This window comes from Mirounga angustirostris, unplaced genomic scaffold (genome assembly GCF_029215605.1).
Source record: "Mirounga angustirostris isolate CCGP_5_RB_7025 unplaced genomic scaffold, mMirAng1.0.hap1 SCAF_9, whole genome shotgun sequence".
NCBI classification, from domain to species: Eukaryota; Metazoa; Chordata; class Mammalia; order Carnivora; family Phocidae; genus Mirounga; species Mirounga angustirostris.
This window is the reverse complement of record NW_026991717.1, coordinates 7,290,675-7,317,030: the sequence shown is the minus strand read 5'-3', so window position 1 is coordinate 7,317,030 and position 26,356 is coordinate 7,290,675. Positions and strand designations below refer to the sequence as shown.

At 49.2% G+C, this 26,356-nt stretch overlaps 1 protein-coding gene across 1 annotated transcript in view; it reads right to left on the bottom strand.

Annotated features, from left to right (window-relative positions):
* Nucleotides 1-13,042: 13,042 nt before the first annotated feature.
* Nucleotides 13,043-26,356, bottom strand: part of DET1 (DET1 partner of COP1 E3 ubiquitin ligase) — a 35,568-nt gene continuing 22,254 nt past the window's right edge. Inside the window, exon 5 of the mRNA XM_054513325.2 lies at nucleotides 13,043-19,303. Within this exon, the coding sequence (XP_054369300.1) occupies nucleotides 19,165-19,303 (139 nt within the window). The 3' untranslated portion in view covers nucleotides 13,043-19,164. The remainder of the gene's footprint in view (nucleotides 19,304-26,356) is intronic.

The window sequence follows — 26,356 nt, the reverse complement described above, 5'->3', positions numbered from 1 at the left end:
CACCGCCAGATCCCACGGTCCAGGTATGCCAGAGAACGCGCACTGCCTTATCATGAGCTCTCAGTGCTGTGTCCAGGCTCCGAGGGGCCAGTGAAGCCGTGCTCTCTGAAACTATTACCTCTTCTTCATTGGTCTTGGCCTCTTCTCGGGAAGACTAAAGCACAGTCACCGAAGCCTGACTGATTAAGGCAGTCATCATTGACTTAAAATGCTGGCCGCCCCACCCCCTGCTGCCATAGTCCTGAGAACAGGTGGGCCGTGTGCTCGCACCTCCCTGGGGCAGAGAAGAGGCAGAGCTGGGCAGTGCGGCCCGAGTTTGCACAGAGTGTTGGCATCAGCTTGTGTGACACACTCCCTCCCGCCCTGGCATCAGGGCCTCGGATTATTTCCACGAGGGCATCCTCAGCTTTGCTCCTACCGGCTCAGAGCTGGTGGCCCAGGCCTGGTTACATCAGGGAAGCCTCTACGCAGGCAAAAGGACAAATACGACTTCTTTCCTTTCCGCATAGATGCAGTGTTTTCCCGTATTGGAGCCAAGGTCATCACCTGACACCGAGATGTACCGTCACCACCAAAATAAGCCTGCCTAACACTCGAGTCCCTGGATGATGGTAGAGTATCTCTGCGCTTGAGGGGAAGCCATTCTCCAGTCGCCTCTGCCTGCGACCTCACTCTGACGTGTCCATTCAAAAAAATGCATATATACCTTCCCCCTGGGCTCCTTTATCCTTTCTCTCAATTCCTTTCTCCCAGTACTGGATAGACACATTGCTTTGTAATCTGAGTAGTACCAGTGCCAAGTGATCGAGAGCAGTCACTGCCAAGGCAGAAATTGTCCATTCAACTGAATTAAGCAAACATAGGTTGTTTTGCACAAACAGGTCAGGCACCGCCGTGACTGTCCTGTATGCAGCTCACAGTCTAAGGAAGCTAGACAGACATGGGGCCAAATTAGTCAGAAGTTCCAGAAAAGAAGCACGAATGGCCCCCTCAGCTTAAGTGATGCTAGGGAAGGCTTTCTGGAGACGGCAGGCAAAAGAAGCAACTGGATCAGCGGGCACCCTTAGGATCAGAAGCTGGCAAAGCATCAAGACCCAGGTGAATGAGTTAGGGGTTATTGGGTTACGGGATATGGCTTGGTTGGCATGGAGGATCCTGGGGTTCAGACTGGATAGGAAGACAAATAGAGGGAAAAGCTGACCAAAGGATGAGAGAAGAGGAAGGAGTCAAACACGAAGAATAAAGAGCAGGTTTGGCAGATGTAGAGAGGGGGAGGTGGGCGTGTGGAAGTTTCTAGACAAGAAGGAACCTGAGTGTTAGGGACTTTCAAGCTCACTCCTTTACAGGTGATGAAGTTAGGTATGTAGGCGTCTAAAACCGAGTGGGAATAAGAATCCCAGAGGTTTAAGGCAAGAAACTCTGAGCTGCGGGAAAGAAAGCTGTCAGTCTTACTGCTGAAGCTGCAAAGGGAAGTTGGGGAAGGGGACAGAGAAGAAGGCTGTGAGGCTGAAGGCCCCCAAACAAAGTGGAGTGGCCCAGAGAAGAGGACGGCATGACCCCAACCCGCGGCCACCACGTGTGTGGTGCAGAGTTGGGGGAACTGAGCTCTAGGGGCCGGGGGGTGGCTGGAATCCCAGGGTGGACGCAGGCTGCAGGCTGGGGCGGGGGTGCCCTATGCGAAGGGAGTACACACAGAAGGGCCCGGTAGTGCCTGAAGGGGGCAGGGACAGGGACCTGCCGTAGCCCCGTCAGCCCAGGAACCTGCTCTGCTTCTAACCTGCTTTTGTAAGGAACACAAAGATCAGAAACCATGAAAACATGCTCAGTCTTGGGGGGCCTGGGTGGCTCAGTCAGGTAAGCATCTGCCTTTGGCTCAGGTCATGATCTCAGGGTCCTGGGATCCAGCCCCGCATCGAGCTCCCTGCTCTGCGCAGAGCCTGCTCCTCCCTCTCCCTCTGCCTGCCGCTCCCCCTGCTTGTGCTCTCACTCTCGGTCTCACTCTCTCTCTGTCAAATAAATAAAATCTTTTTTAAAAAAAGATGCTCAGTCTTACTAGTAACCAGGAAATGGGAATTAAAATGCATGACCGTCATTCCCCAAATGATGTGAATCAAAGCCATGGTGGGGGTGAGACTGTCCAGGAAAACAGTGGAGAAGGAGGAAGACAAGAGGCCAAGTTATAAATGCTGGAGGAGGACGAGGCTGCAAACGAGGCGGGGGTGGTGTCTCGGAAGCTGATGGACAAAGTGCCGGCTGTGGCTAAGAGTTCTAGCAAGATGAGGACCGGGCAGGGCCACCTGCATTTGGCAACACGGAGGTCACCACCCGCCAAAGGGAGAGTGGCTGGGAGAGAGTGGGAGGTGAGGAAGGAGGCCGAGCGAGTCTTCCTTCCGGTAAAGGCTGTGTCATGGCAACAGGGAACGTGCCAGGACACCAGCACTGTCCCCCGAGACATGGTGGGCCGGGACTCAGGGTGTGGAGGCGCCCTGGCCTCAGGAAGGAGAGGCAGGTGGCTTAGATCTCGCAGCCCTCAGCAAGGGGGCAGGAAGCCAGGCCTCAGCAGGGAAACTCCGGGTGACAGGCGTGCGGCTGGAAGCTGGAGACAGCAGGGGGTTCGACTGGTCCCCAACAGCACAAACAGAACATCCTTGCAAGCAGCACTCAGGGGACCTTGCTTCCCCTCCACATTGCATACAGTTGTTTGCAAAGAAAAGGGCCGTTCCTCTCTGATTGCAGGGAAGAGAAATAGCGAGAGCCTCTTCAGCGGGAGGTTCGGCAGTGTCTGTCACCACGGCAGACGATGGAGCTCTGGCTGCACAATTCCCCTCTAGGAGTTTATCCTGCGGGGCGGCCCTGTCCCAGAGAACTCCCTGCGCCATAGAAATGCTCCATCTCCCCACTGCTGCCTTGTTAGCCACCAGCACCGAGGGGCTCTGGAGCCCTGAGATGTAGCTAGCATGACTGAGGAGCTGAATTTTAAGTTTTCTTCCATTCAAGCTAATTGAAACGTGGAGAGTAGCACGTTGCTGGCGGCTACTATATTGGTCAGTGCGGCTGAGGGCCTCTTCAGGTGTGGAGCAAAGATGCAAAGATGCATGTTTCCTGAGGCCCTGTGGGTAACGGCCAAAGACTGCAACCTCAATGCCCATCGGTAGCGGGCCAGCTAAAGGCATTAGGGTGCATCCATGTAATGGAATGTTAGCCCTGAAACAGACCAACAGGTACTGCTTAGTGAAAAAGAAAGGGGTTGTGGGGGGACAATGTGCATAGTACAGCCATTAATTTTTGTACAAAGGACAGGATATGTGTCCATAAATATATATGCATTGAGTATCTGAAAATGGTAGCATCTCTGCGGGAGGAAAACAGTAACTGGGAAAGAGGCGGAGAGAAGACTTCACTTTTTACCTTCTCCATCCTTACAATAGAGTGCCATGTACACATTGGTACTTATTCAGATTAATTAATGAACCAACTAAAATAAAATAAAAATAGAAATGAAGGACTGGTTTGTTTAAAAAAATGTATAGAAGCTGCAGAGTTAGATATTATATAAATTATCCGCTAAAGTATGCATGTAACATTTTTAATAGATATTTTAAAAGACTCTGTAATGCCTCCCCCCCCCCACCCCAATCCTGCTGATGGTCCAGTATTTGGGGGAAGACATCTGACTTGGCTCGGAAATTTGTTCTGCTAATCAATCTGGCTTCTCCCCTCTGCCTGCCCGGGTTCGAATTAAATTGGGCACATGCTCTGCGATTTAGCATAACAGGTCTTGCCAGAGAGGCTGGCCTCCGTGTCTTTATTGCTTGGCTGGAAGGAGGGGGCAGACAGAGCGCAGTGTTCTGTTTCCATAGTGCCCCGAGGCAGCTTAACCACCTTGGATTTGCGTAATCCCCTTGAGCGGAAACGAAATGTCAACTAAGGGGCAGCAGAGTGTCCAGGGGGCCCTGGCCAGCGGAACAAATGTCGAGGAGACCCAGTTGAGCAAAGACTCCACACACAGGCTGCCAGGCCACACTCCCCTTCCCCCATCAGACCTCAGTTTCCCCCTCAGGTCAAAGAGGGGGTTGAGTGGGATGTAGCTCTGGCGTCCCAGGAGCCTGTGGGCCGTGTATGGCCGGAGGAAAGCCCAGGTCCTGAGACACGAGTGACCGCGTTGGGGGAGAGCCTCAGGGGTGTCCCAGAAATGCAATGGGCTCTTCTCCCCCAACCCCATGCTTTCCCCAGGACTCCTCCAGCTGCCCATCCCTTCTAGCCTGCTGAGGGGGGATGAGCTTGGTCTTTGGAGACCAGCTCTGCATCCATCTGAACCTCTGCTTCTCCCCCTCTGAGGGCCGTTAGGGCATTTACTAAGATGAGCGGGTACTGCGCTCTGCACAGCAGGTGCTCGCGCAGGGGACCCTCCTCCCCTCACAGCGCTCCCTCAGGCTCTGGGCTGTGGGGACCCGGCCGGGAACACAGTGGTGAATGCAGGTGCGGGCCCATCTTGCCGCCATCATCAGCATTCCTTTCAAAAGCTTTTTTTTTTTTTCCTGTGATTTTAATCAGAAAATGTTCTGTAGGAGCCAATCACCTGTCCTCCTACTCCCTTAAATCCACTCAACTGTAGATTAAGCCAGATTGTTACAAATTTGCAGCCAAAAATTAAATTAAAAAGCCAAATGACTCAAGAGTCTATCCCTCAGGGGTCTCTCTTCCCTCCCTCCTTCCTTGAAAATCTATCAACACTCAGATACAATATGTGTGAAACCCGGTCGCTGCCCTAAGCAGCTTAGAGGCTAGCGGAAGAGACAAATTCTGGAAAAGTCCATTGTAATACCATCGGTACTCTACCACAGAACAGGGGCACCCGTGTGTGTTTTCGGGGTGCAGGAGGCAAACTGCTATTTCTGGGTGGGAGAGAGCCGAGAAGCACCAAGGCTGCTGAGTGTCTCATAGCAGGGGCCTGGGGGGCTGCAGGTGCACCCTGGGTGGGCCCTGCACAGATGAGCTGAAGGGGCTCCCTTCTTGGGCTCTGCTTCCCGGGCCCCCTGAAGATGGAGTTCTCCAGCCCCTGAGCCATGTGAGCCGAGGACAAAGCTGCTTCCAGCAGAGGACAATCAGGGGATCCTGACAGCCCGTCCCTGGGAGCAGGCACTTTTTTTTTTTTTTTTTTTGTCCTGTCAGGATTGGGATAATTGGAGCATTACGGAAATGCATTTCTCACCTATTTTCTGTCTGATTGAAAAGTACTTTGCAGTCATTTAGAGCCCTCACACCCCCTATAATCAGAGCTCACATCGCTCTGACGGAGGCAGGAAACTGGGTCACCACGTGGGCCCAGGGCCTCCCAGGACACAACCAGCGGAGTGCAGGCCCACCCCCCTCACAGGCCCCCCAAGGACATAGCCAGCTCTGTGCAGCCCCCTCGGTGAGGGACAAGTCTGACAGGATCTGGTTTTATTTTCCTCTCATCACTGCCTCAAATCAACGATGTCAGGCCTCCCTTTCTACACCGCTGAGCCTCCAGCCCAGGAAGACACCATGGCTTTGTTGTTACTTTTTAAAAATTTTTTGGAAGGGCGCCTGGGTGGCTCCGTCATTAAGCATCTGCCTTCGGCTCAGGTCATGATCCCAGGGTCCTGGGATCGAGCCCCGCATCAGGCTCCCTGCTTGGTGGGAAGCCTGCTTCTCCCTCTCCCTCTCCCCCTGCTTGTGTTCCTGCTCTCGCTATCTCTCTCTGTCAAATAAATAAAATCTTTAAAATAAATAAATAAATTTTTTTGGATTTTTTTTTTTTTTAGTTAATATATAGTGTAATATTACACTTAAGTGATCCAACACTCCCATCCATCACCTGGTGCTCATCACAACAAGTGCCCTCCTTCATCCCCGTCCCCTATTGACTTCTAAGAATAAGTCCCATTTGGATAGTTAGCACTCTCTTTCAGGGATCCAAAGTCCAGCCAAACCCATAACAAAACTTCCATCTGGCTGTCCTGCACTTCTCCCTGCCCGTCTGCAGCCTCTCTCAAGCATGGCGGGAAGGCGGGGGGATAGGATGGGGCTCCTTCCCCAGTGCCCACTGAGCCACAGGAACCTTGGGGATGCCCCACTGACCCCGGCCCCACCAGACGCCAGCAGCATGGCTTACCCAACCCAACCCTGACTCTGCCCCTGCCCTCCTCCACCAGTCTCCCTCCTCCCAGCCCCTCCTGGCAGGAAGCAGAAGCAGGTACCACAGTCTGTCCACGGATGTTCTACCCGAGCTCCCAGAGACGCCTTAGGTACTTCGCTCCCAAGAACTCTCATGTAGAACCCGGCCTGAGAGGTGGCTTGGAGCAAGTTCACGCCTTTCCTGCAGCTGGGCACTCTCCTCTTCCAATGGGCACCCCGAACTCTGCCAGCCCTCCCCCCATCACTTGACTTCAAAGCCCAAGGCATTCCCGGCCCTATGTAAGGTCTCACCAAGTATACTGGGAAGGAAGAAGAGACCATCCCCACCCCGCTGCTTTGGCCGGGGAGATGTTGGAGTTTCTCCAGCTCCATAGGTGTTGAAAGGCAGTTGTGGTAGGGGCAGCAGTGTCCCCACCCTGGGGTCAAGGAGAGGCAGGGGTCTAAGGTCACCCACACACACACTCGCTCTGAAAGCCCAGCCTTCCTGAGCGGACAGGGGCAGCAGCTCCCTGGAGGGTCTGCCGGGATGTTCTGGGCCCTTCCGACAGCGTTGTAAACACCTAATATCCAGTAACAAATCCTTTTCAACTGAAAACAGCCAGAGTAGTTTCTGTATCCTGTTAACTGTACACCTTTCTGAATTTCCAGTCTCTTCCTTCGCCTGGATGGCGTGGCAGTTGCTGGATCTGTTTTGATACCTTTTATTACATCCCGCACGGATGCGACTAGTCCTCATCCTTGACCGTGCACGCGAGTCCCCAGAAGACCCTTGTTAAAATGCAGGTGTCTGATTCTGTGGGTCTTGGATAAGGCCCAAGAATCTGCATTTTTATTTTATTTTATTTATTTATTTGACAGAGAGAGACACAGCGAGAGAGGAAACACAAGCAGGGGGAGTGGGAGAGGGAGAAGCAGGCTTCCCACCGAGCAGGGAGCCCAATGCAGGGCTTGATCCCAGGACCCTGGGATCATGACCTGAGCCGAAGGCAGACGCTTAACCGACTGAGCCACCCAGGCGCCCCAAGAATCTGCATTTCTAACAAGTTCCTGGTAGTGCCTTTGCACTAACCCTACTGCAGGCCTGCTGAGTACTTCGCATCTACTGCCCTCGGCTGTGGGCCTTTAGCTGCAAAACCAAGGCAGCAGGAAGTGGCCCCTTTACCATCCTGCACAAGCGGGGCTGGGCCAGGTGAGTGGGGGGCACAAAGGTGAGTTAGACGCACTCAGGGCCCTCTAGGATCACAGCGAGTAGCTCGTACTGCGCACAGAGCCTGGTGGGCAAGGGGAACACGGCCTCCTGCCTCCTCCACACCTTGTGAATGAAGAAGTCTCGCTTCCCAGACACAGGTCACCAGTGCTTCCTGGTTGGACTCGGGTTTTGGGGACCAGCACTGTAGAAGCACAGGGGAGCAAGGCAGACACTCTGGCTGGAGCTGGGAGGGGGAGCGGGCTGTGGCTCTGAGCTGGGTCTTGGCACCAGTGACAGGGTGGAGGGCATCATTGGGGAGGAGGCAAGGAACAGCAGAATCACTACTGAGAGGAAGGGAAAGGGGGCTGGCCAGCCACACGCTCTGGAAACAGCCCCGAGACAGGGTGGGACAGGGTGGGGTGCAGTGGGGGCAGGGACAGGCCGGGAATGCTGAGAGGAAGGATTGAAAGGAGGCTGAGGCCACGCTGGGAAAGCCGTACAAAGGAGTTTGGGGTGCGCCTAAGGCTCCTGAGCAGAGCTCTGTCAGAGGCATGACAACGTCCCCGAGCAGAGGGAGGTGGTGGCCTGAGGAGCGGGGACACACGATAAAAAGGTTCTGAGTTCACATGTCCTCCCACTGGCCCGGGGTTACAGGAACCCGGACCTTATTATTTATATTTTATAAACAGTCTATTCATTCAGGTGGCTTTCATGTTTCTTCAAAAGTTAGAACACTAAATGGAACAATAGAAAAGGACATGTTGTCCATTTAGATGACCTCATAAACATGTGCCTTCGAGGGGCAGGTAGAAAATACTGAGCGCAGAACTCAATAAACATGGGTTGTGTGTGTCAGGTGAATGAGCGTGCAAGGCCAGAGCAAGATGCCTGGGGTGGGGGGGTGTCCCGGAGGAGTCCGGGTTGCCCCGATCAAGGCGGTGCAGCCTATCCCTTTGGGACCATCCTCTCTGTTCCGGCATCCGTAGCCCCGAGTCAGCAAAGTGGCGACTAATCACTAGGAAATTGCAGATCTTTTCCCTGAAATGTCTAACAGATATCTTGACCTAACATGGCCAACATAAAACCCTTTCCCTCTCCCTGTCTTACCCAAGGCAACTAATGGAACCGCTTGCCCAGTTCAGGGCGGGAAACTTTGGACACGTCCTTGATTCCTGCTCCTTACCCCTGTGCCAAATTCCTCAGCTGATCAGTTGGCCTCACCTCCAAATTAGATCCCATTCTGACTTCTCACCATGTCCGCTAACCCCCTAATCTTGCCTGGCCTGATGCCTGGCCTCCCTGTGTCCTGTCATGCCTTCCCTCAGACCGACCCATTTCCCACCCAGCAGCCAGGGGGGTCTTTTTAAAACGTAAACCAGGGGATGTCACTCGTTTGTTGCTTTTCTTGTTTAGCTTCTGCTTGTTGGCAGGAATGTAACTCCACAAAGGTGGGGGCTTGTGGATTTGGGGGGCCCAGGGTGGAAGAAAGATTAGGCCCGTAATGAGTGCTCAGCAAAGGGTGGGGGTGGCGGGGGGGTAGGGTGGCTCACCTCTAGCCTCAGTTACTCAGGGCTGCCCCCACCAGCTCCACACTGCAGAGGAACACTCCCCAGCTGCTGGCTGAGCCATTTTCCAGGAAAATACCGTAAGTGTTGGAGGGCATTACGTAAAGTGATTTTTACAATGGTTTTCTAGAACATTTCTGGAGAAACATTCCAAAACAATAAGTAGAAAGGATCTGGATTACCAACAAGGTGAACGGCTAAAATGATATGTAGGGGTCGATTCTAGAGTGTTACCCGGAATTCAAAACATTAGCCAGTGTCTGGTTCTGAAGAGACCCCACAGCAGTGTTTCCAAATGTGGCAAAAGAATTTAGAAATGAAGGTGAGAGATATTTTTATTTTTATTTTTATCAGGTACTTAATAAGTATTTACCAAATGAATCAACTGCTTGTGTAATATGAAAAAGAAGGTATGTCCCAAATGTTGCTTTTAGGTGTGAGACGGACGGGAATGGCTGCAGAAGCCGTATTCTGGAAAGCGGTCACTAAGGAACCCTAGCAGTCCACACTCACCTCTGGGGGCCCACCCATGTATTCTCTGGCCCCAAGTTATGCAAATATTTATTTTATTGTCCTCCTGTTTGGCATGTATTTTTGATAGCTGCTTCGAGCCCTTTATGAAATGAGACAGGAAACAGAAGGGCAGACAAAACAAATGAAACCAGCAGACCCAAATCGGAGGTGACAAAGAGGCCCGGGAAGAGAGGAGAATTGAGAGTAGGTCAGGAGAGACTGTCCGTCCCAGTTACGGACTCCGGGCCCATCATTCTAGCTTTACATCTTCCTTTCTGGAAGGGAGAAGATTCTCTGATCAAAAAGCACCCGGCCAGCAAGAGGTGGGAGATTCCATGGCCTGAGCCATGGCCCTGTCACCTCCTGCTGCCATGGGGACAGAGATTAGCAAGTGCTAAGCTCCCAGGGCTGGGAGGTGCCGGCAGGGCCAGCCAGAAGGGCCCACTATGCGTCTCCCCCGATGGTCACTGAGGTTGTTGGGTACACCTAATCCAGCTGTCAGCACACACTCGCCCTGCTCTGCAAACAACAGCTGGTCCGGGCTGGGCTCCACGGCTGCCCATCTGCCACCCGCCCCCCCCGGCCGGAGATTCACGGGTGTCTTTAAAGGCCCTTATCCCTTGGAGCATCTCCCCTTGTTCCCCTGGCTTGGATCTATGGCTCAGCTGGGGATTTTCGATCCTTCCAACAGAGCCTTCTGCCGCCAGTGAGTCCCAGATACGCCATCTGCCCTCCTGTATCCCACGTCCCTCCCCAGGGCCCCTCACCGCATGCAGGGGTGAGGGAGTGACAGTTCAGCAGACTCTGAGGTCCAGTTTGAACTCTGGTTCCAGCTGTGTGACCTTCGGCAAGTTACTTAGCCTCTCTGTGGCCTAGTTCCTGATAGAAGATGGAGACAATAGGAGGCACTCCAGAGAGCTGAGAGGATTAGCACAGAGAAGTTTGCACAATGTCTGGCTCAAGTGCCCAAGAAAACGCCAGCTGACCTTCCAGAAGGCACCTTGGGCAGCAGACATCCCCTTTAACTCAAGCGGGGCCTTCAGCTCTGTGTGTCTGCCCTGCAGTGAGGACAGCCAAAGCAACAACTTTATAATCCTCTTCAGCACATGTCCTGAAACCTAGGAAGGGACCTTAAGAATCCAGTGGGAAGACTATAAAGCAAAAGGCCTGCCCGTGAGTTTTGGCCCTGTTGGAGACCCCCATGTTGTTCTGAGTTGCTTTCCCATTCTAAAAATTGGGAATTATTTTGCCTCATCCTCATGACTCCAGCAGTAGGTTCTCGACAATTGTACGCTACTTCCAGATGTGAACTGGCTTTAGAAGAGGCAGTTTTGGCGCGAAGACTTCAGTAGCTGGGACTCAGGACTGCCCTAGGAAGGGAGCTGCCCACGCGGCCCTCTCGCAGAGCTGGTGGGAGGGGGGTGGCTGGGAGAGCCTCGGCTGCAATGTCCTTCACGGGAGCTGCTCCTGGCTCCCTCTCGGAGCTCATAAAATGGAGGGTCCCTCAAACCCAAAAAGAGATTCGAATGCTGGGGGAACCAAACAAACACCAATGTCACTTGATGGTATGAAAAGCAGAGCTGTAGGCTGAGCCCACTAACATCACTCAAGAGTGAACGGAGGCCTTGGACTTGAAACTGCTGGGAGGCTCTGAATTAGGCGCCGTGTGAAATGGCCCTCAGTTCTGTGACATTTGAGTCCAGCCACAGCTTCATATTTTCTGGAGAAGGACAGCCTTCCACGGCCTTCCTCTGCACGGCCACCCCCTCCCTGCCGGGCCAGGCTTCCTGTTGGCCCGCGGCTCCCACGACATAAAGCACGTGCCTAGAAGGTGCCTGCAGGTGGAGGCAAGCCAGCCTTCGTCTACACAGCGGGGGAGCCTTGAGGTGGTGGCTTCCTATTTGCACCTCATCAATAAGAAGCAGCTGGAAGGGAAGCCAGAACCAAGGGTTGTCGTCCCCCGTGGTCTCTCCAGAAATGGGAAAAGCTTAGGCCTTTCCTTTCATGGGAAGGAGGACAGGAAAATGCCTGGTTAACCCTTCCGACACTCGCTCGCTCCACCCAGGCCCTCGGAGAGGCTGTCCGCTCCCTGAGAGGGTGCTTTCTGCCGCCCGTGTCGGGCACGGACTGTGTCGGGCGTGTGGCCCCTCATTTCATCCTCACGACCCTGAAGTCAGTATTCTTGTGTCTATTTACTGGTGAGGAAACTGAGGCTGAGCGAGGTGACACCAGGGGGCCAGAGACGGGGAAGGGCTGGCGTCAGAATTCTAGAGGCCAAACATGCTGGCCTCACTAGACGCCCTCCCTCAGTGAGAGGTGAGCGAATGTGCCCTCCAGCTCTGCGCTCCACTCCCACCTCAGGCTCTCGCGGGTGGGGTCCCCACTGCCTTCTCCTTTGCCAGCTGGCCCGGCCCTGCATGAAAGCAGCTGGGGCATCAGAATCTGAGAGAGCTGGATTCAGTCCCTGACGATGCCCCTCACGGCGTGCGTTATTTGGAGCAAGTTACGTCTCTGGGCCTTGATGGGCTCATCTGAAAACAAGAATATGGTTCCTTCTTTCACAGAGCTGTTCAGAAAGGTGGAGATGCACGGCAAGGCAGGACAGTTCTCAACAGAAGCTTTGGATCCAGGCCACTCGGGCTCACATCTCGACTCTTCCGCCCAGTGACCAAGGGCCAGTGGCTGAGTGACCCAGAAATGTCTCCTCATCCCTCCTTCCTGGTCTTCCAGGTGCTGACTGCAACAGTGTCTGCTTCGTGAGGTTGTGGGGAGGATTTAAGGTGCTAATGAGCATGCGGTTCAAAATACCATGCTTGGCACACAGTAACTGATCAATTGACTTTAGCTACTGTTGTTATATTTTCTTCTCAACAAAAACATTGCCCGGGGTGATCTTGGCCCTTCCATCCTGACTTCCAGTCTAGAGCTCTGGCTCTCCAGGCTCATTACCCAGCCTCCTGGGGATGCCTCACTGGGTGTCCCACAGAAAACCAGCTGTGTCTGATACTGTTCCTTCCACGACAGCCTCTTCCTGGGTCCCGAGTCTTGGATTTTACCATGTCAAATCCACTCTGGAGCTGGAGCGGTCTGAAAACACAAATCTGACACAAAATTTCTCGGATGACACTCTGCAGGGGTCTCTAACTGCAAGCCCTCAGCAGGCCACCCCCTTGGGCGCTCTTGGCCTCAGGGAGAACCTTGGCCTCTGGTCTTGTACGCCAGTCCCCTAACAGGCCCCTCTGGCTGGGGTCTCCTTCTCTTCCCTTTCCCCTCCCCTCCTCACCAGGCTAACCCCTGTCATCCTTCGGGATTGGGCTTGGGTGGCATCTGTGCCAGAGCTGGCCCTGACCCCACCAGTGTGGGTCAGCCACCCCGGGTTTCTGCTCCCAGGACCCCTTGTGCACCTGTCTCTCAGCTGCTTTCAGTGAATCCCCAGCCCATCTCCTTGTCTAACTCCCCAATGGGTCCGGAAATGCAGGACTGCAAAGGTCACACCTTCTGGTCCTTTCAGCCCAGTGCCTAGCTCAGGCTCTGACATGCCGAAGCAGCTCCAGAAACATTTGTGGAACGAATGAGTAAGTACAAGGGGACCTCTGCAGGCGCAGCCTCCCTCACCCCTGTGGCTGCAGATGGGCGTGCAACAGGCGTGAAGTGGGGTTACACAAGCTAGTCTAGAGGGGCCCTAACCACGGGGCTGTGGGTCTCCTGATGGCGGCATGAAAAAGCAGGATATTTTACAAATCCTCAAAATTGTAAAATCACCACATGTGCCAAATAAAGCGTGTCATTGAGCAGCACTTTGCCTCACAACATCCAGTTGCAGCCTCTACGGAAGAAGCATCTGGGAGGAATCGGGGCCTGAAGTCAGGCCCCTGAGCCGCCATCTCTTAGACGCCGCGAGGAATGGCAAGTTCAGGTTCAGGGTGGTGGATGCCACTGACATCTACCTCCCCACGCCCTCTTTCCAGAGCCTCAGGAAACCCAGGGATGAGGCTTTCCTTTTCCCCTTGTCCAAGACGGGGTGCTCCCAGGGCACCCCCAAGTCCATTCTGACAGGCAGACTCTGCCTCCTATGGGGGAGATCATGCTCTCTTCCCCAAAGTCTCTCCACTGCACTTCACAATCCCAGCGGACCTCTCTAGACCATGTTACTCTGTGTTATAACTAGTGAGGTTCTTTCTGTCTGCTCTAATCATGAACTTGAAGGAGGGGTGGGATGGGTAGTTCAAGCGTCAAGAGGTTTAGGCACCACATCTGGCTTTGCAGGAATACCAGGTTCAGATCACTTACTTCTTTTAGGGAATTAGCCCTCAACCCAGGGACCCCTTGCCCGCGCTCCCATGCTAGGCTGTGACAGCAGGTGGACTGGCCACCCCCTTGTCTGGAGAGAAGCAATCAGATGTGAGGGCTGCCTGTTGCTAGGAAGCCACTGGCAACAGCTGGCTGCGAAATAAGTCACGTCCTTGGGAAAGCATGTTCCTGGCCGCTAATTAAATGCTGCTGCAGCATCTCCTCCTTCGGGGAGCCACAGAAATGCGCTGAATTAATGCAGGCAGGAGCAAGCAGGGAGCAGCGGGTGCACAAGCCTGCGAAGGCCCCTCCTGTCTGTACAAAGGAGAGGCTCGTGGGGCAGGAATGAAAATTGCTCAGCCCCCGGGGGCTAGTAAACAAAACCCCGGCGTCAGATGCTGCAGCTCAACTAGCCCACTGGGTGCGCACCTAACACCACCTCGGCTGCTCCAGGGCAATTCATTGGCTAACTACTTTTTTAAAAAACCCATTAAATCCCACTTCTGGGTCTATATCCAAGAGAACTGAAAGCAGGATCTCCAAGATATATTTGCATACTCATGGTCACAGAAGCACTATTCGTGATAGCCGAGAGGCAGAAGCAGGCCAAGTGTCCACTGATGGATGAATGGATAAACAAAGTGTGGTATACCATATAATGGAATATTATTCAGCCTTGAAAATGACGGAAATTCTGACACAGATACAACACGGACAAACCTTGAGGACATTATGCTAAGTGAAATCAGCCAGTCACAAAAAGACCCCGAAATGGACAAATACTGTATGATCCCACTTACATGATGTCACTAAAGTAGTCAAACTCATAGAAAGCACAGTGGCGGTTGCCAGGGGCCAGGTGAGGGGGAAATGGGGCATTACTGTTTAATGGGTATAGAGTTTCAGATCTGCAAGATGACAAAGCTGCAGAGATTGGCCGCACAGCAATGGGAATATATTTAACAATACTGAACTGTACGCGAAGAGATACGCTGGTACATTTTATGGTTTGTGCTTTATAGCAGAGGGCACGTACTGCATGGAGCACTGGTGTTATACGCAAACAATGAATCATGGACCACTACATCAAAAACCAATGATGTAATGTATGGTGACTAACATAACATAATAAAATAAAATTTCTAAAAAAATTGAAAAAAAAACTCATTAAAAATGTTAAGTAATACATGCTGACGTTAAAGAATTACAAAGATAAAGGAAATAAGCTAAAAAGTAAATGCCCACCTTCCCTTGCTCCCAGGTCTGCTCTCCAGAGGTAACTACTGTTAACAGCATCTTCAGTATTGCTTTCCAAAGTCGTCTACGACTCGATGAGCATGTGTATATTTCTATCTATACTGACTTCAATTTCAGTACATATTTTAGGTTTTTTTTTTTTTTTTTTTTTACTTTTACAAAAAATGGCATCACACTAAACACAGCTGCTCAATTACTAGTAATGGCTCACAGAGCTTTCCAAATCAGTATGTATGGACCTGCCCCGTTATTTTTAACAGCTGTATCAGATCCGATCTTATGGACATCTTATCATTTATTTTGTCTGTCCTCTATGGATGCGCAGTTAGTAGTTTCTGCTTTCTCATAATGAAAAAGCTGCAGTGAAATAGCCTTGCACATAGTCTTGCTCACGTATGCTTAATACATAGAATTTAACTGGGTTTTAAAAATGAGCCTTTATAAAGACACTGCTCTTTTGTCCTTCAGGAAGTCTGAGTCAGCTTACTCCCCCACCAACAGTGTGGGGAGAGCACACTACATTCTTGATGATATGGGGTCATCAAACATTTAACCTTTGCTAATCTGATGGGTGAAAAATAAGTATCACAAACATTTTCATATAGCTCTGGATCATGTGTATTTATTGTTTCTGTGAACACCCTGCTAATAAGACTCTTTGCCCATTTTTCGCTTGGGATTGTTCATCTTTTCATTATATATTTTTAAAATGTTTTAGACTAAGGAAATCAATCCTTTGATAAATGTCTCGTCATTTGTCATTTGATTTTTGATAATTTTTGTTATGAATAAGTTTCCATTTGTTTTTTGCTTTTTTTAAAGATTTATTTATGTATTTATTTGAGAGAGAGAGAGAGAGAACACAGAGGGAGAGGGAGAAGCAGGCTCCCCACTGAGCAGGGAGCCTGATGTGGGGCTCGATCCCAGAACCCTGAGATCATGACCTGAGCTGAAGGCAGACCCATAAGTTTCCATTTGTATGTATTCAACTTCATTGGCTTTTTTCCCCCACTTCTTTTTTTTTTTTTTTAAGATATTTTTTATTTATTTATTTGACAGAGAGACAGGACAAGTAGGCAGAGTGGCAGGCAGAGGGAGAGGGAGAAGCAAGCTCTCCGCTGAGCAGGGAGCCCGATGCGGGGCTCGATCCCAGGACCCTGGGATCATGACCTGAGCTGAAGGCAGCTGCTTAACCAACTGAGCCACCCAGATGCCCCTTTCCCCCACTTCTGAAAAGGGGCTTACTCACTGCACAATTATAAACCGAAATCAGGAAGCCAAGAGCACCTGGGTAATCACCGGTCCACTTTGTGAGGGTCTCCCGTCTTTCTCTGACCTTGGCATTCTGCCTGCCCTTCCCGGAACCCACTCTTTGCAAGACCCACAGAAATGTACCTGAGTTCCACTCCAGCTCTTTCCACTCTGCCTTTCCAAAAAATCACTATTTTCCTAACACAACACTTTTCAACCTTCTAAAACTCATCCCCCTATTTGACAACCAGGACAATCTCATGTCCCTCCAAGATTTTGAGGAGATGTGTCTCAATTATGAATCCTTTTCTTCTGCATAGCCTCATCAGAGATTTTTTTAACTCTCTGCAATCTGTAATATGAAAACTTAACATTTTTTTCATTCTCCCAATAAAAATATCAACTTTTTTCAAAGAAACTTCCCTCAAGATTCTAACATGCCCACTACCTCGATTTTATCTGTAACCTACCCTGAGTTGACAATCACTTTTCAGATAAGCTTTATTCTTAAAAAAAAAATTTAACCAGATTGACATTTAAAAATTTTTTTTAACAACTGACTTTGGAAAACAATCTAGAGGCAACTTATTCTGAGTAATACATCCTTCCTTAAGGACAGATTTAAAACCTCCTAACACCGCCCCCCCCCCAAAAAAACCTTTAAAGACAAGAGAGAAGAAACTGAGTTTGGAAATCACCTTTATTTTCCTTCTGCGTTCCCCCACTCAGAATATTTCCAATCCCTCCCTTTTTTTTTCCTTTTAGTAGAAACATAGACCCCTCTCTGCTCTTTCAACAATTAATTGAAGCTAAGTGACTGTCTCCTCTCCTAACCCTGGGAAGTTAATTACTAAGTTTGGAAGAGAAACAGTAGCTGACGATCAGGACATCTCTAGTCTGAGGAAGACGAACAGCACGTGCAGCACAGGGCCCAGGAACCCCGCTTCTGGTGGCAGCCAGGCCTTCATCATCAGAGTCAGTAAAACAAGACACAGAGAAGCCGCGGGCTCCCCCAACACGGCCATCCACTCCGTGGCTCCTTCTTCCCTGCTCCGCGCTCAGACTGGTTACCTGGCAGCTTCACTGAAGGCGCAATGGGTGAGCCAGAGCGACACCAGGGCACCTCTCTCTTTAAGACTGGGAGAAAGGCGCAGGCATACCTCATATTATTGTATTCCTCAGACACCGCGGTTTCACAGGGCAAACCCCACGTCTAGCAAGTTTATTGTTCTAATAGCATTTACTCACTTTGAGCCTCTGTATCACATTTGGTAATTCGTGCAGTATTTCAGTTTTTCATTATTATATTAGGGCCATCTGTGACCCGTGATCTTTGATGTTATGTAATGGTTTTGTGTGTGTTCGGACTGCTCCGTCCACCAGCTGTTCACCCCTCTCTCTCCCTCTCCTCGGGCCTCCCTGATCCCTACTTGAAAGTAGGCCAATCAACAACCCGACGATAGCCTCTAAGTGTCCAAGTGAAAGGAAGAGTCACACATCTCTCACTTTCAAAAAAGCTAGAAATGAGTAGGCTCAGTGAGAGCAAGGTGTGTTGAAAGTCTAGATAAGCCGAAAGCCAGGCCGCCTGCCCCAAACAGACAAGTTGTGAATGCAAAGGAAGAGTTCTGGAAGGACATGAGAAGTGCCACGCCAGCGAGCGCATGAATGATAACCAAGTGAAACAGCCTTACTGCTGATATGGACAAAGACTTAGCGGTCTGGACAGAAGCGCCAACAGCCACAACATCCCCTTAAGCCAAAGCCTAATCCGGAGCGAGGCCTCACTCTCTTCAATTCTGTGAAGGCGGAGAGAGGGCACGAGGCTGCAGAAGACAAGTCTGAAGCTAGCGGAGTTGGTTCATGAGGTTTAAGGAAAGACGCCGTCTCTGTAACTCCAAACTGCGAGGTGAAGCCGCAGCGAGGTCTCCAGAAGATCTGGCGGAGATCATTCATGAAGGTGCTTCCACTACACAACGGATTTTCAGTGTGGACCAAACAGCCTTCTATCAGAAGACGATGCCATCTAGGACTTTCACAGCCAGAGAGGGGAGGTCGGGGCCTGGCTACAAAGCTTCAAAGGACGGGCTGACTCTACCGTTAGGGGCTAATGCAGATGCTGACTTTAAGCTGAAGCTTGCGCTCATGTGCCATTCTGAAAATCCTAGGGACCCGAAGAATTAGGCTAAAGCCACTCTGCCTGTGCTCCATCAACGGAACAACAAAGCCCGGACAGTACATATGTTCACAATATGGCATACTAAATATTTCAAGCTCACTGTTGAGGCCTACTGCTCAGAAGATTCCTGTCAAGATATTACTGCTCATTGACAATGCACCTGGTCCCCCAAGAGCTGACGGAGATGCATGAGACAGATGTTCTTTGCACACCTGCTGATACAACATTCATTCTGCAGCCTATGGATCTAGAAGTAATTTCAAGTCTTATTATTTAAGAAATACATTTTGTAAGACTATAGCTGCCATACATAGTAATTCCTCTGCTGGATCTGGCAGAGTAAATTGAAAACCTTCTGGAAAGGATTCACCATTCTGGATGCCATTAAGAACATTCGTGATTGGGACACCTGGGTGGCTCAGATGGTTAAGCGTCTGCCTTCAGCTCAGGTCATGATCCCAGGGTCCTGGGATCGAGTCCCACATCGGGCTCCCTGCTCCTTGGGAGCCTGCTTCTCCCTCTGCCGCTCTCTCTCTGTCTCTCATGAATAAATAAATAAAATCTTTAAAAAAAATAAAAATAAAAATAAAAATAAAAAAAAAAAAGAACATTCGTGATTTACAGAAAGAGGTCAAAATATCAGTATATCAACATTAACAGGAGTTTGGAAGAAGTTGATTCCAACCCTCGTGGATGACTTTGAGGGGTTCATGACGTCCGTGGAGGAAGTCACTGCAGATGTGGTGGAAACAGCAAGAGAACTAGGAATAGACATGGAGCCTGAAGATGGGACTAAACTGCTGTGATCTCATGATCAAACTTGAACGGATGAGGAGCTGCTTCTCGTGGAAGAGCAAAGAAGGTGGTTTCTTGAGATGGGATCGACTCCTGGTGGAGAGGCTGTGGAGATTGTTGGGATGACAACAAAGGATTTAGAATATTACATACACTTAGTTGAAAAAGCAGCTGCAGTGTTTGAGAGGACAAACTCCAATTCTGAAAGAAGCTGGACTGTGGGAAAGAGGCTATCAAACGGCATTGCCTGCTACAGAGAAATCGTTCATGACAGGAAGAGTCAAATCGATGCAGCAAACTTCACTGTTGTCTTATTTTAAGAAACTGCCCCAACGTTTAGCACCCACCAGTCCAAGGCAAGACCCTCCACCAGCAAAAACATTACAACTCACTGAAAGCACAGACGATAGCATTATTTAGCCATACTTTGCACATTTAACAGACTATAGCATAATGCAAACATAGCTTGTATGTGCACAGGTAAACAAAAACATTCGACTTGTTCTATCAGGATACTCATTTTCTTTCAGTGCTGTGGAAGGAACCTGCAGTATCTCTGAGGTGTAGCTGTATTCGGAAACCTTTTCAAAAACTCAAAGGTTGGGGCCTATTACTTACAAATTCTTATGTTCTTAGTTCCTGGCACTTTGTAGGTCCTCAATAAAATTGAAATACGTAAGTGAACAAATAAGCCAACCTACACACTAGTGTGAAGAGGGAGAAATATGTGGAATATATTTTCAACCTCAAATAAAAGATACCTTTGTTGGTCGTGCCCCCTGTAAGGGAAGGAGTGGACACAGAAGCACAAAAACATCAGAATTCCCTATTAATGTTATTGGTAATCAGTAAAATAGACCTATATAAATCCAGGATTTGAATGGATTCTGACACAGGCTGGATTACAGTTTTACCTACGTAATGATGAGCAAATCACTTAGTCTCGGCATTTTTCAAATACAAGGTGTTATAATGCAAAACATACCATTATTTGTGTGTTAATTATATATTGTTATATGACAAATTACCCCCCAAATTCAGCAGCATAAAACGTTTATCTCACACAGTCTCTGAGAGTCAAGAATCTGGAAGTGGCTTGGCTAGGTGGCTTTTTTTTTTTTTTTTTTAAGATTTATTTATTTTAGAGAGAATGTGCACATGAGTGGGAGGGGCAGAGGGAGAATTTTTTTTTTTAATATTTACTTATTTATTTTAGAGAGACGGGGGGAGGGCGCAGGGGTAAAGGGAGAGAATCCCAAGCGGACTCTGTGCTGAGTGTGGCTTGGCTGGGTGGTTCCTCTTCAGGGTCTCCCCTGAGGCTGCAGTCATCCATTGGCTTGACTGAGGCTGAAGGATCCACTTCCAAAATGTCTCTCTCACATGGCTATTAGCAAGAAGCCAAGTGGGTCTCTCCAGAAGGTTGCCTGAATGTCCTCATGACAGCTGCTTTCCCTGAGTGAGTGATTCAAGGAGGGGTGGGGGGTGGGAGTAGAGTAGATGCAGAAGCCTAGCCCTGAAATGCCTTTTATAACCTGGACTTGAAAGTGACTCGCTCACACTTGTGCTTTTGTATTAGTCACACAGACCTGTGCTCACACTAATACTTTTGTATTAGTCACACAGACCAACCCAGATCCAACGTGGGAGGGAACTACACAAGAGAATAAATCTAGGAGATGGAAACATGATGGGCCGCCTTGGAGGCTGGCTACCAACAATGCGTCACTAACAAAAAAGAACCCAGATAATAATACCATGACAAGGCTTTCTTATTACTTGGAACTACTATTTTATACTGTATTAACCATGCCTTTTATTTTTTGATGCTTTGACATGTTAGGACCTCACTGACCCTATAGGGACTGGCCCTCCCAGGGTTAGCTAATTCCTAGAGATAGCAAACAACTCACCTGGGAGTGTGCCTTTATTTGCACACCAACCAATCCAGAGCCAATACCCCAACCACCTCCTTTATGGTAATCTTACACTCTGGGCCACTATCTGCCTGCCCAAATACCTCAGAGCCAGGTATCAGACAACTAGAACAGTCCCTATGTTCCAGAGCACACCAAAATTATTCCCATTAGCCAACCTTGCCCTGCTCCTTCTCATAGAAACCACAATAAAGGGAGCCTGGATGGCTCAGTCGCTTAAGCGTCTGCCTTTGGCTCAGGTCATGATCCCAAGGGTCCTGGGATGAAGTGCCGCATCGGGTTGCCTGCTGAGTGGGGAGCCTGCTTCTCCCTCTCCCTCTGTCCCCCCTCCCCCCTGCTCATGCTCTCTCTCTCTCAAACAAATAAATAAAATCGTAAAAAAAAAGCTCTAAAAAAAAAAAGAAAAAGAAAAAGAAACCGCAATAAAGGCCCTCACCTACATTTCCCCTGCTCCCCTACCTCCTGAGTGACCCAGGTGCTTCCCCACGGAAGCAAGGCACGCCATGTCTCCTGTGTCTAGAGACCTGTGAGGAAAACAGACTTCTTCCTTCATGACAGTCATCTCCATGTCTGTGTGTCGAATTAAAACAAGTCCTAGGACCCTTAAAACATATACTTATCCAAAGAGCATTTTAGGCCTTTTTTTGGAGTTAGAGGCAGGAGGGGCATGCTGAAGAACAGCCAGTTTCTTTCTTTTTCATCTGACTTCAGCTCTAGTGTCATCTTCTTCCTATTTGGAATCACATGGCCCCTGGAAGTTAATCAGCTTCTATTCAAAGTCAGCATGAAGTTTCTGACAATTTTGGTTCACACCTTAGTGATTAGTCCTGTGCTTTGCATGAATTGGTCACACCAGGCCTCTCACTGCATTAAAACTTCTTCCATTTATTCCAAGGCATGTGATAGCTTTCCCTTCATTCATGTGCCCTGTTTGGTGTTTGACAGGCAATCCTTGTGCACTAATCTCAGCATGCCAATAAAACCTCATTTACCAGTGGTTATCTTGCTTTCTTTCTTAGTTCCAAAAAGCCCTTGGTTGCTGCTTTGCAAAAATATATGGCCTCACATTCATTCCTTCAGTGGCAAACCTTTGCTTCACTAATACCAAAATTAACCATGCTACTCTGCATCTGTACCTGTCTGTATACAAAATAACCTTTCATTTCAGCACCAAATCACAGTGTAATCTTTTTGAAGACATTTTAAATAGCATGCACATGGTATCCCCAATGCATATTACTCAACAGGGCTGATGACAAGTGTGTCACATGAACATGTGACAAGAGGAGTGACGTCACAGTCACTGTCTAGCATCACTGATAAGACACTGATATTAGATACACTCCAATCCTGAAAAATGCATCCCCAAATTGATGAAATAAAGGAACACCTTCCAATATAAGGTACTTACCTAGCTTCTGGCCCCACAGTAAATGCTTAATACATGTTCACAATCAACAACAACAAACTCTCAGCAAATAAAGCTCCTTGGTGCAAAGAAGGTCAGGAATGTTCTGGTCTTCTCAGACATGGCTCTGCCGGGGACAGAGGCTGTGGCAGTAGAAGGGCACCACCTCAAAAGCCCCTGGTCTCCTGTGCAAGGGTTGGGCCTGGAGAAGGGGCAAGCTCATGCTTCTCGATCAGCAAGGAACGAAGAGGCACCATCGGGGCTGAGTATAGTCTCTCTAACATGAAAGAGGCAGGAGCCTCCCACACAGACCAAGAAATCTAGAGAAAGGCAGCTAGCATTTATTAAGTACTTACTGTATTTAGAGCTTTAATTAATACTCATTTAGTGCTCACATCAGCCCTGCAAAGTAAACATCAGCCCATTTTACAGAAAAACTGGAACTCAGTCAAGTTATTTTATGAAGCCCAGGGTTTGCACCTGGCCCCACTCGCAAGCCTGAGCTGTTCCTGCAGTTCTGTCGGGACACCACGGGTAAAGAACGAGTCCTACTATGTATCTCTCTCCTCCTGCACTATTTCTGCTTCTGATAATCAAATGTCGTGTGATGGAGTCTTCAGAATTTTTTTCTTTTTTTTTTTTTAAACAGCAGAGGGTTACAGCTATAAAGGGTATACACTGTGCAGATGAATGTTGTAAATAAAACTGCCCTCTGGAACATCAAAATCACTTAATATGCTCAACTCCTTTCGAAGCACGTAGTGCAGAGAACTGTTATGCTGATTACCAATAATTATAATCCATTCATTAAGGAAAAGTCTCTAAGGGCTTCTACAAAGGAACACTTCATGGCTGAGATGGAGTTACTCGGTGTACTTGAAAATAATGAAGCTACTGTTCTTTTAAAAATTATCTAATTTAGGCTTTTCACTGATTTACACTGTGCTTCTCTACAAGGACTCTGAATGAAAGAGGTTTTGCTGAATTTAAATGGAGCCTTTCTCTCAAAGGTCCAGAGCAACTTGGCACTGATCACTGACATGCCGGCCCCTGTAGAGTAGGGATGAGAGGAGAGAGTTTCAGGGAAGAACTGAGATCTGAAAGAGATATCCCTGGAAGTCTCTGCTTTTCTTAAACACTTTGATTCCAAAGAACTTGTTTCTCCAAAGATTCTTGAGATTCACTGGACATCTGTAGAGAGAAGGCACTAGAATTTACTGAGAGCAGCCTTAAATCCCTTAGAAACAAAGTTAATATGAACACGTAGGGGTTGTGAACTTCATATGGGTCAAGTGCTCCATGAGCTGAATGCTTTCTCATTTTAGTTACATCCTTTCAGGTACAAGAGGCCATCCGAGGTATGGATGCAGGGGGCTATAGACGAGCCAGGCATCTTACATAAATCCAGGAACAGGAATCATAATTGGGCCTTTTCAAACCCAATCTAAGAAGGTACCCAGCCAGCAGGAATTTCATGACTCTTTCCACAGGGGACCAGCCTTCCTCTTTGCATCCATTAATTTGCTTTCAATTATAAGAAACAAAAAACCCAATTCGCAGTGCCTTAAACAGTATGGAAACTTATTGTCTCACAGAACTGGAAATCCAGCTATAAGGTGGATTTCAAGGTTGTGTGATCCAGTCAACCGTGTCCTCTGTGATCCGGGTTCTTTCCTCTCCATTCTGCCCTCCAGGTCAGCTTCCTCCTCAGGCTGATTCTTTTTGGATAGGATCATGGGTGGTGGATAGTGGAACTATGGGCTACATGGTTCCTCACTGACATTTTCAAAAGAGAAATGTTCCCCCAGCAGTTCCAGAAACCTTTACCTCACAGTATCATTGACCTGACTTAAGTCACATGACATTTGTAAACTAATCCCTTCTGCCAACTGCTCTTGACCTAGTTCTAGTTCTGGTCACTAACAAGGAGTATAAGATTACCATGCTTAGTTTAGACTGCCCAGGGCATATCCCCAGAGTGAAGTCAGAGGTGTGGGTGGTGTGGGGAGAGGAAGGGGATGGGAAAAAAGGAAAACTGAAAACAGTTCCTAAGTTATTGCCTGAAGTAAATGGGTAGACACTGAAGCCATATGGTAGTTCTTGAAAGAAAAACAGGTTGGGGGGGTGGCGGTGGGAATCAAGAGCACTGTTTTGGATGTGCTGGTTTTGAAACACCTATTAGATATTCAAATGAAGATGCCACGTAAGCCACGGGATATAGGAATTTGGAGATCAAGGGAGGGGTCAGGGCTGGAGTTATAATTTTGAGACACATCAGCATATAGCTAGAATTTAAAACCTGGGGAATGGAAGAGATCAATTAAAGAAATTACAGACAGAGGAAATGAAGTGAGGATCCGAGGCCAAGGGCTGGGGCACTTAGTACCTACACGTAGAACTGAAGAGGAGAAGCCAGCACAGGACCAAGAAGCAACAATCAGCAAGGCAGGAAGAAAACCAGAAACACGTACTGTCCTGGAAACCAAGAGAAGCAAGTGGTTCTTGATAGAGAGAGAAATGAGTTATGCCTAACGTCGGGAGGCTGAGTATGAGAGGGAAAGGGGTGAGCGCAGAATTGGCACCTGGAGTCACTTGGACACAAGTTTCAGTGGAGTGGGAGGACTGAGGCCTATGTGGAACAGGCAGAGGAAAAATGGAACGTGGTGGGGTGACAGCGTTTAATTTGGACAACTCTCCTGAGAAGTTTTTCTGTGAAGGGTAACAGAGAGATGGGCGGTAACTAACGGGGGAAAAGAGGCCAAAGCAGGAGGTTTTAACGGAAGAAGATCCTGGAGGGTATCTAACGTGCTGACAGGAATGACCTATCAAGAGGAAGATGCAGGAAAGAATCATCGCCAGAGCGAAGACATGGAGAAGTCAAGAAGAGACAGGATTCAGTAAGCAGGTGGAGGAGCTGGCGTGCTATAGAAGCAGGGCTACTTCACTCGGGAGGAAAGGCAGGGAAGGAGGGCACATGCCAAGTCATGTGGTTGATATGGTGAAAGATAAGGGAATTCCCACCTGTTTCTATTTCGGTCACGGAGTGGGGGGCAAGGTGATCATGAGAAATGGGACGAGGAGTTGTGAAGAGAAATGAAGGTGTCAAGCAGCAATTCCAGGGAGTGGGAGAATAAACAGACGAGGAGGGTATATGAGGACTGCTCAGTAGTCAGACGTAATGAAAGATACGAACAGGGGAGTGGATGAGTAAGGTGGAGGGAAGTACAAATTGAGCTTCAAAAAGGCGAGGAAATGGGCCCAGGGTCACAGAGCTAATGGGCAGGAAGGCGGCGATTCACACTGAGGCCCAAGTGACTTCACACTCCGTGCTCTTTCCACGCTGCGAGTCCCTCAGGCACAACTGATCGACCCAGTACAAAGACAAAGCTGCAGGTAAAGTGCGTCTACAAAGAAAGATTCCTTGAGCCCCACAAACGTGACTGCTGTGGGACCCTGATTTTGTTACGACCTACAAAGAATCTAGGAGGATGCCTCAGTATTTCACCCTTCCCGATGCCGCCCAGGGATGTCATCCTAACCCTCCCGTTCTCCTTTGGATTGCCACCTACAGGCCTGTCGGCTTATTTCCAGTCTCTAGTGCCCTGACTTCCGGACTGCTAAACACGGTCTTTGTGAAATTCGGATTAGTTCTTCCACTGCACAAAATCCTAGCACCACGCACAAGACTCTTCTTCACGATTCGGCCACATTCCCCTGGCCTCCCCCACAGCTCGTGCCGCAGCCCTGTTATTTACCACTCCACAGCCCTGACAGCCCTTTTCATGCTTCTACACCTTTGGGCATGCTGGAGCTCTC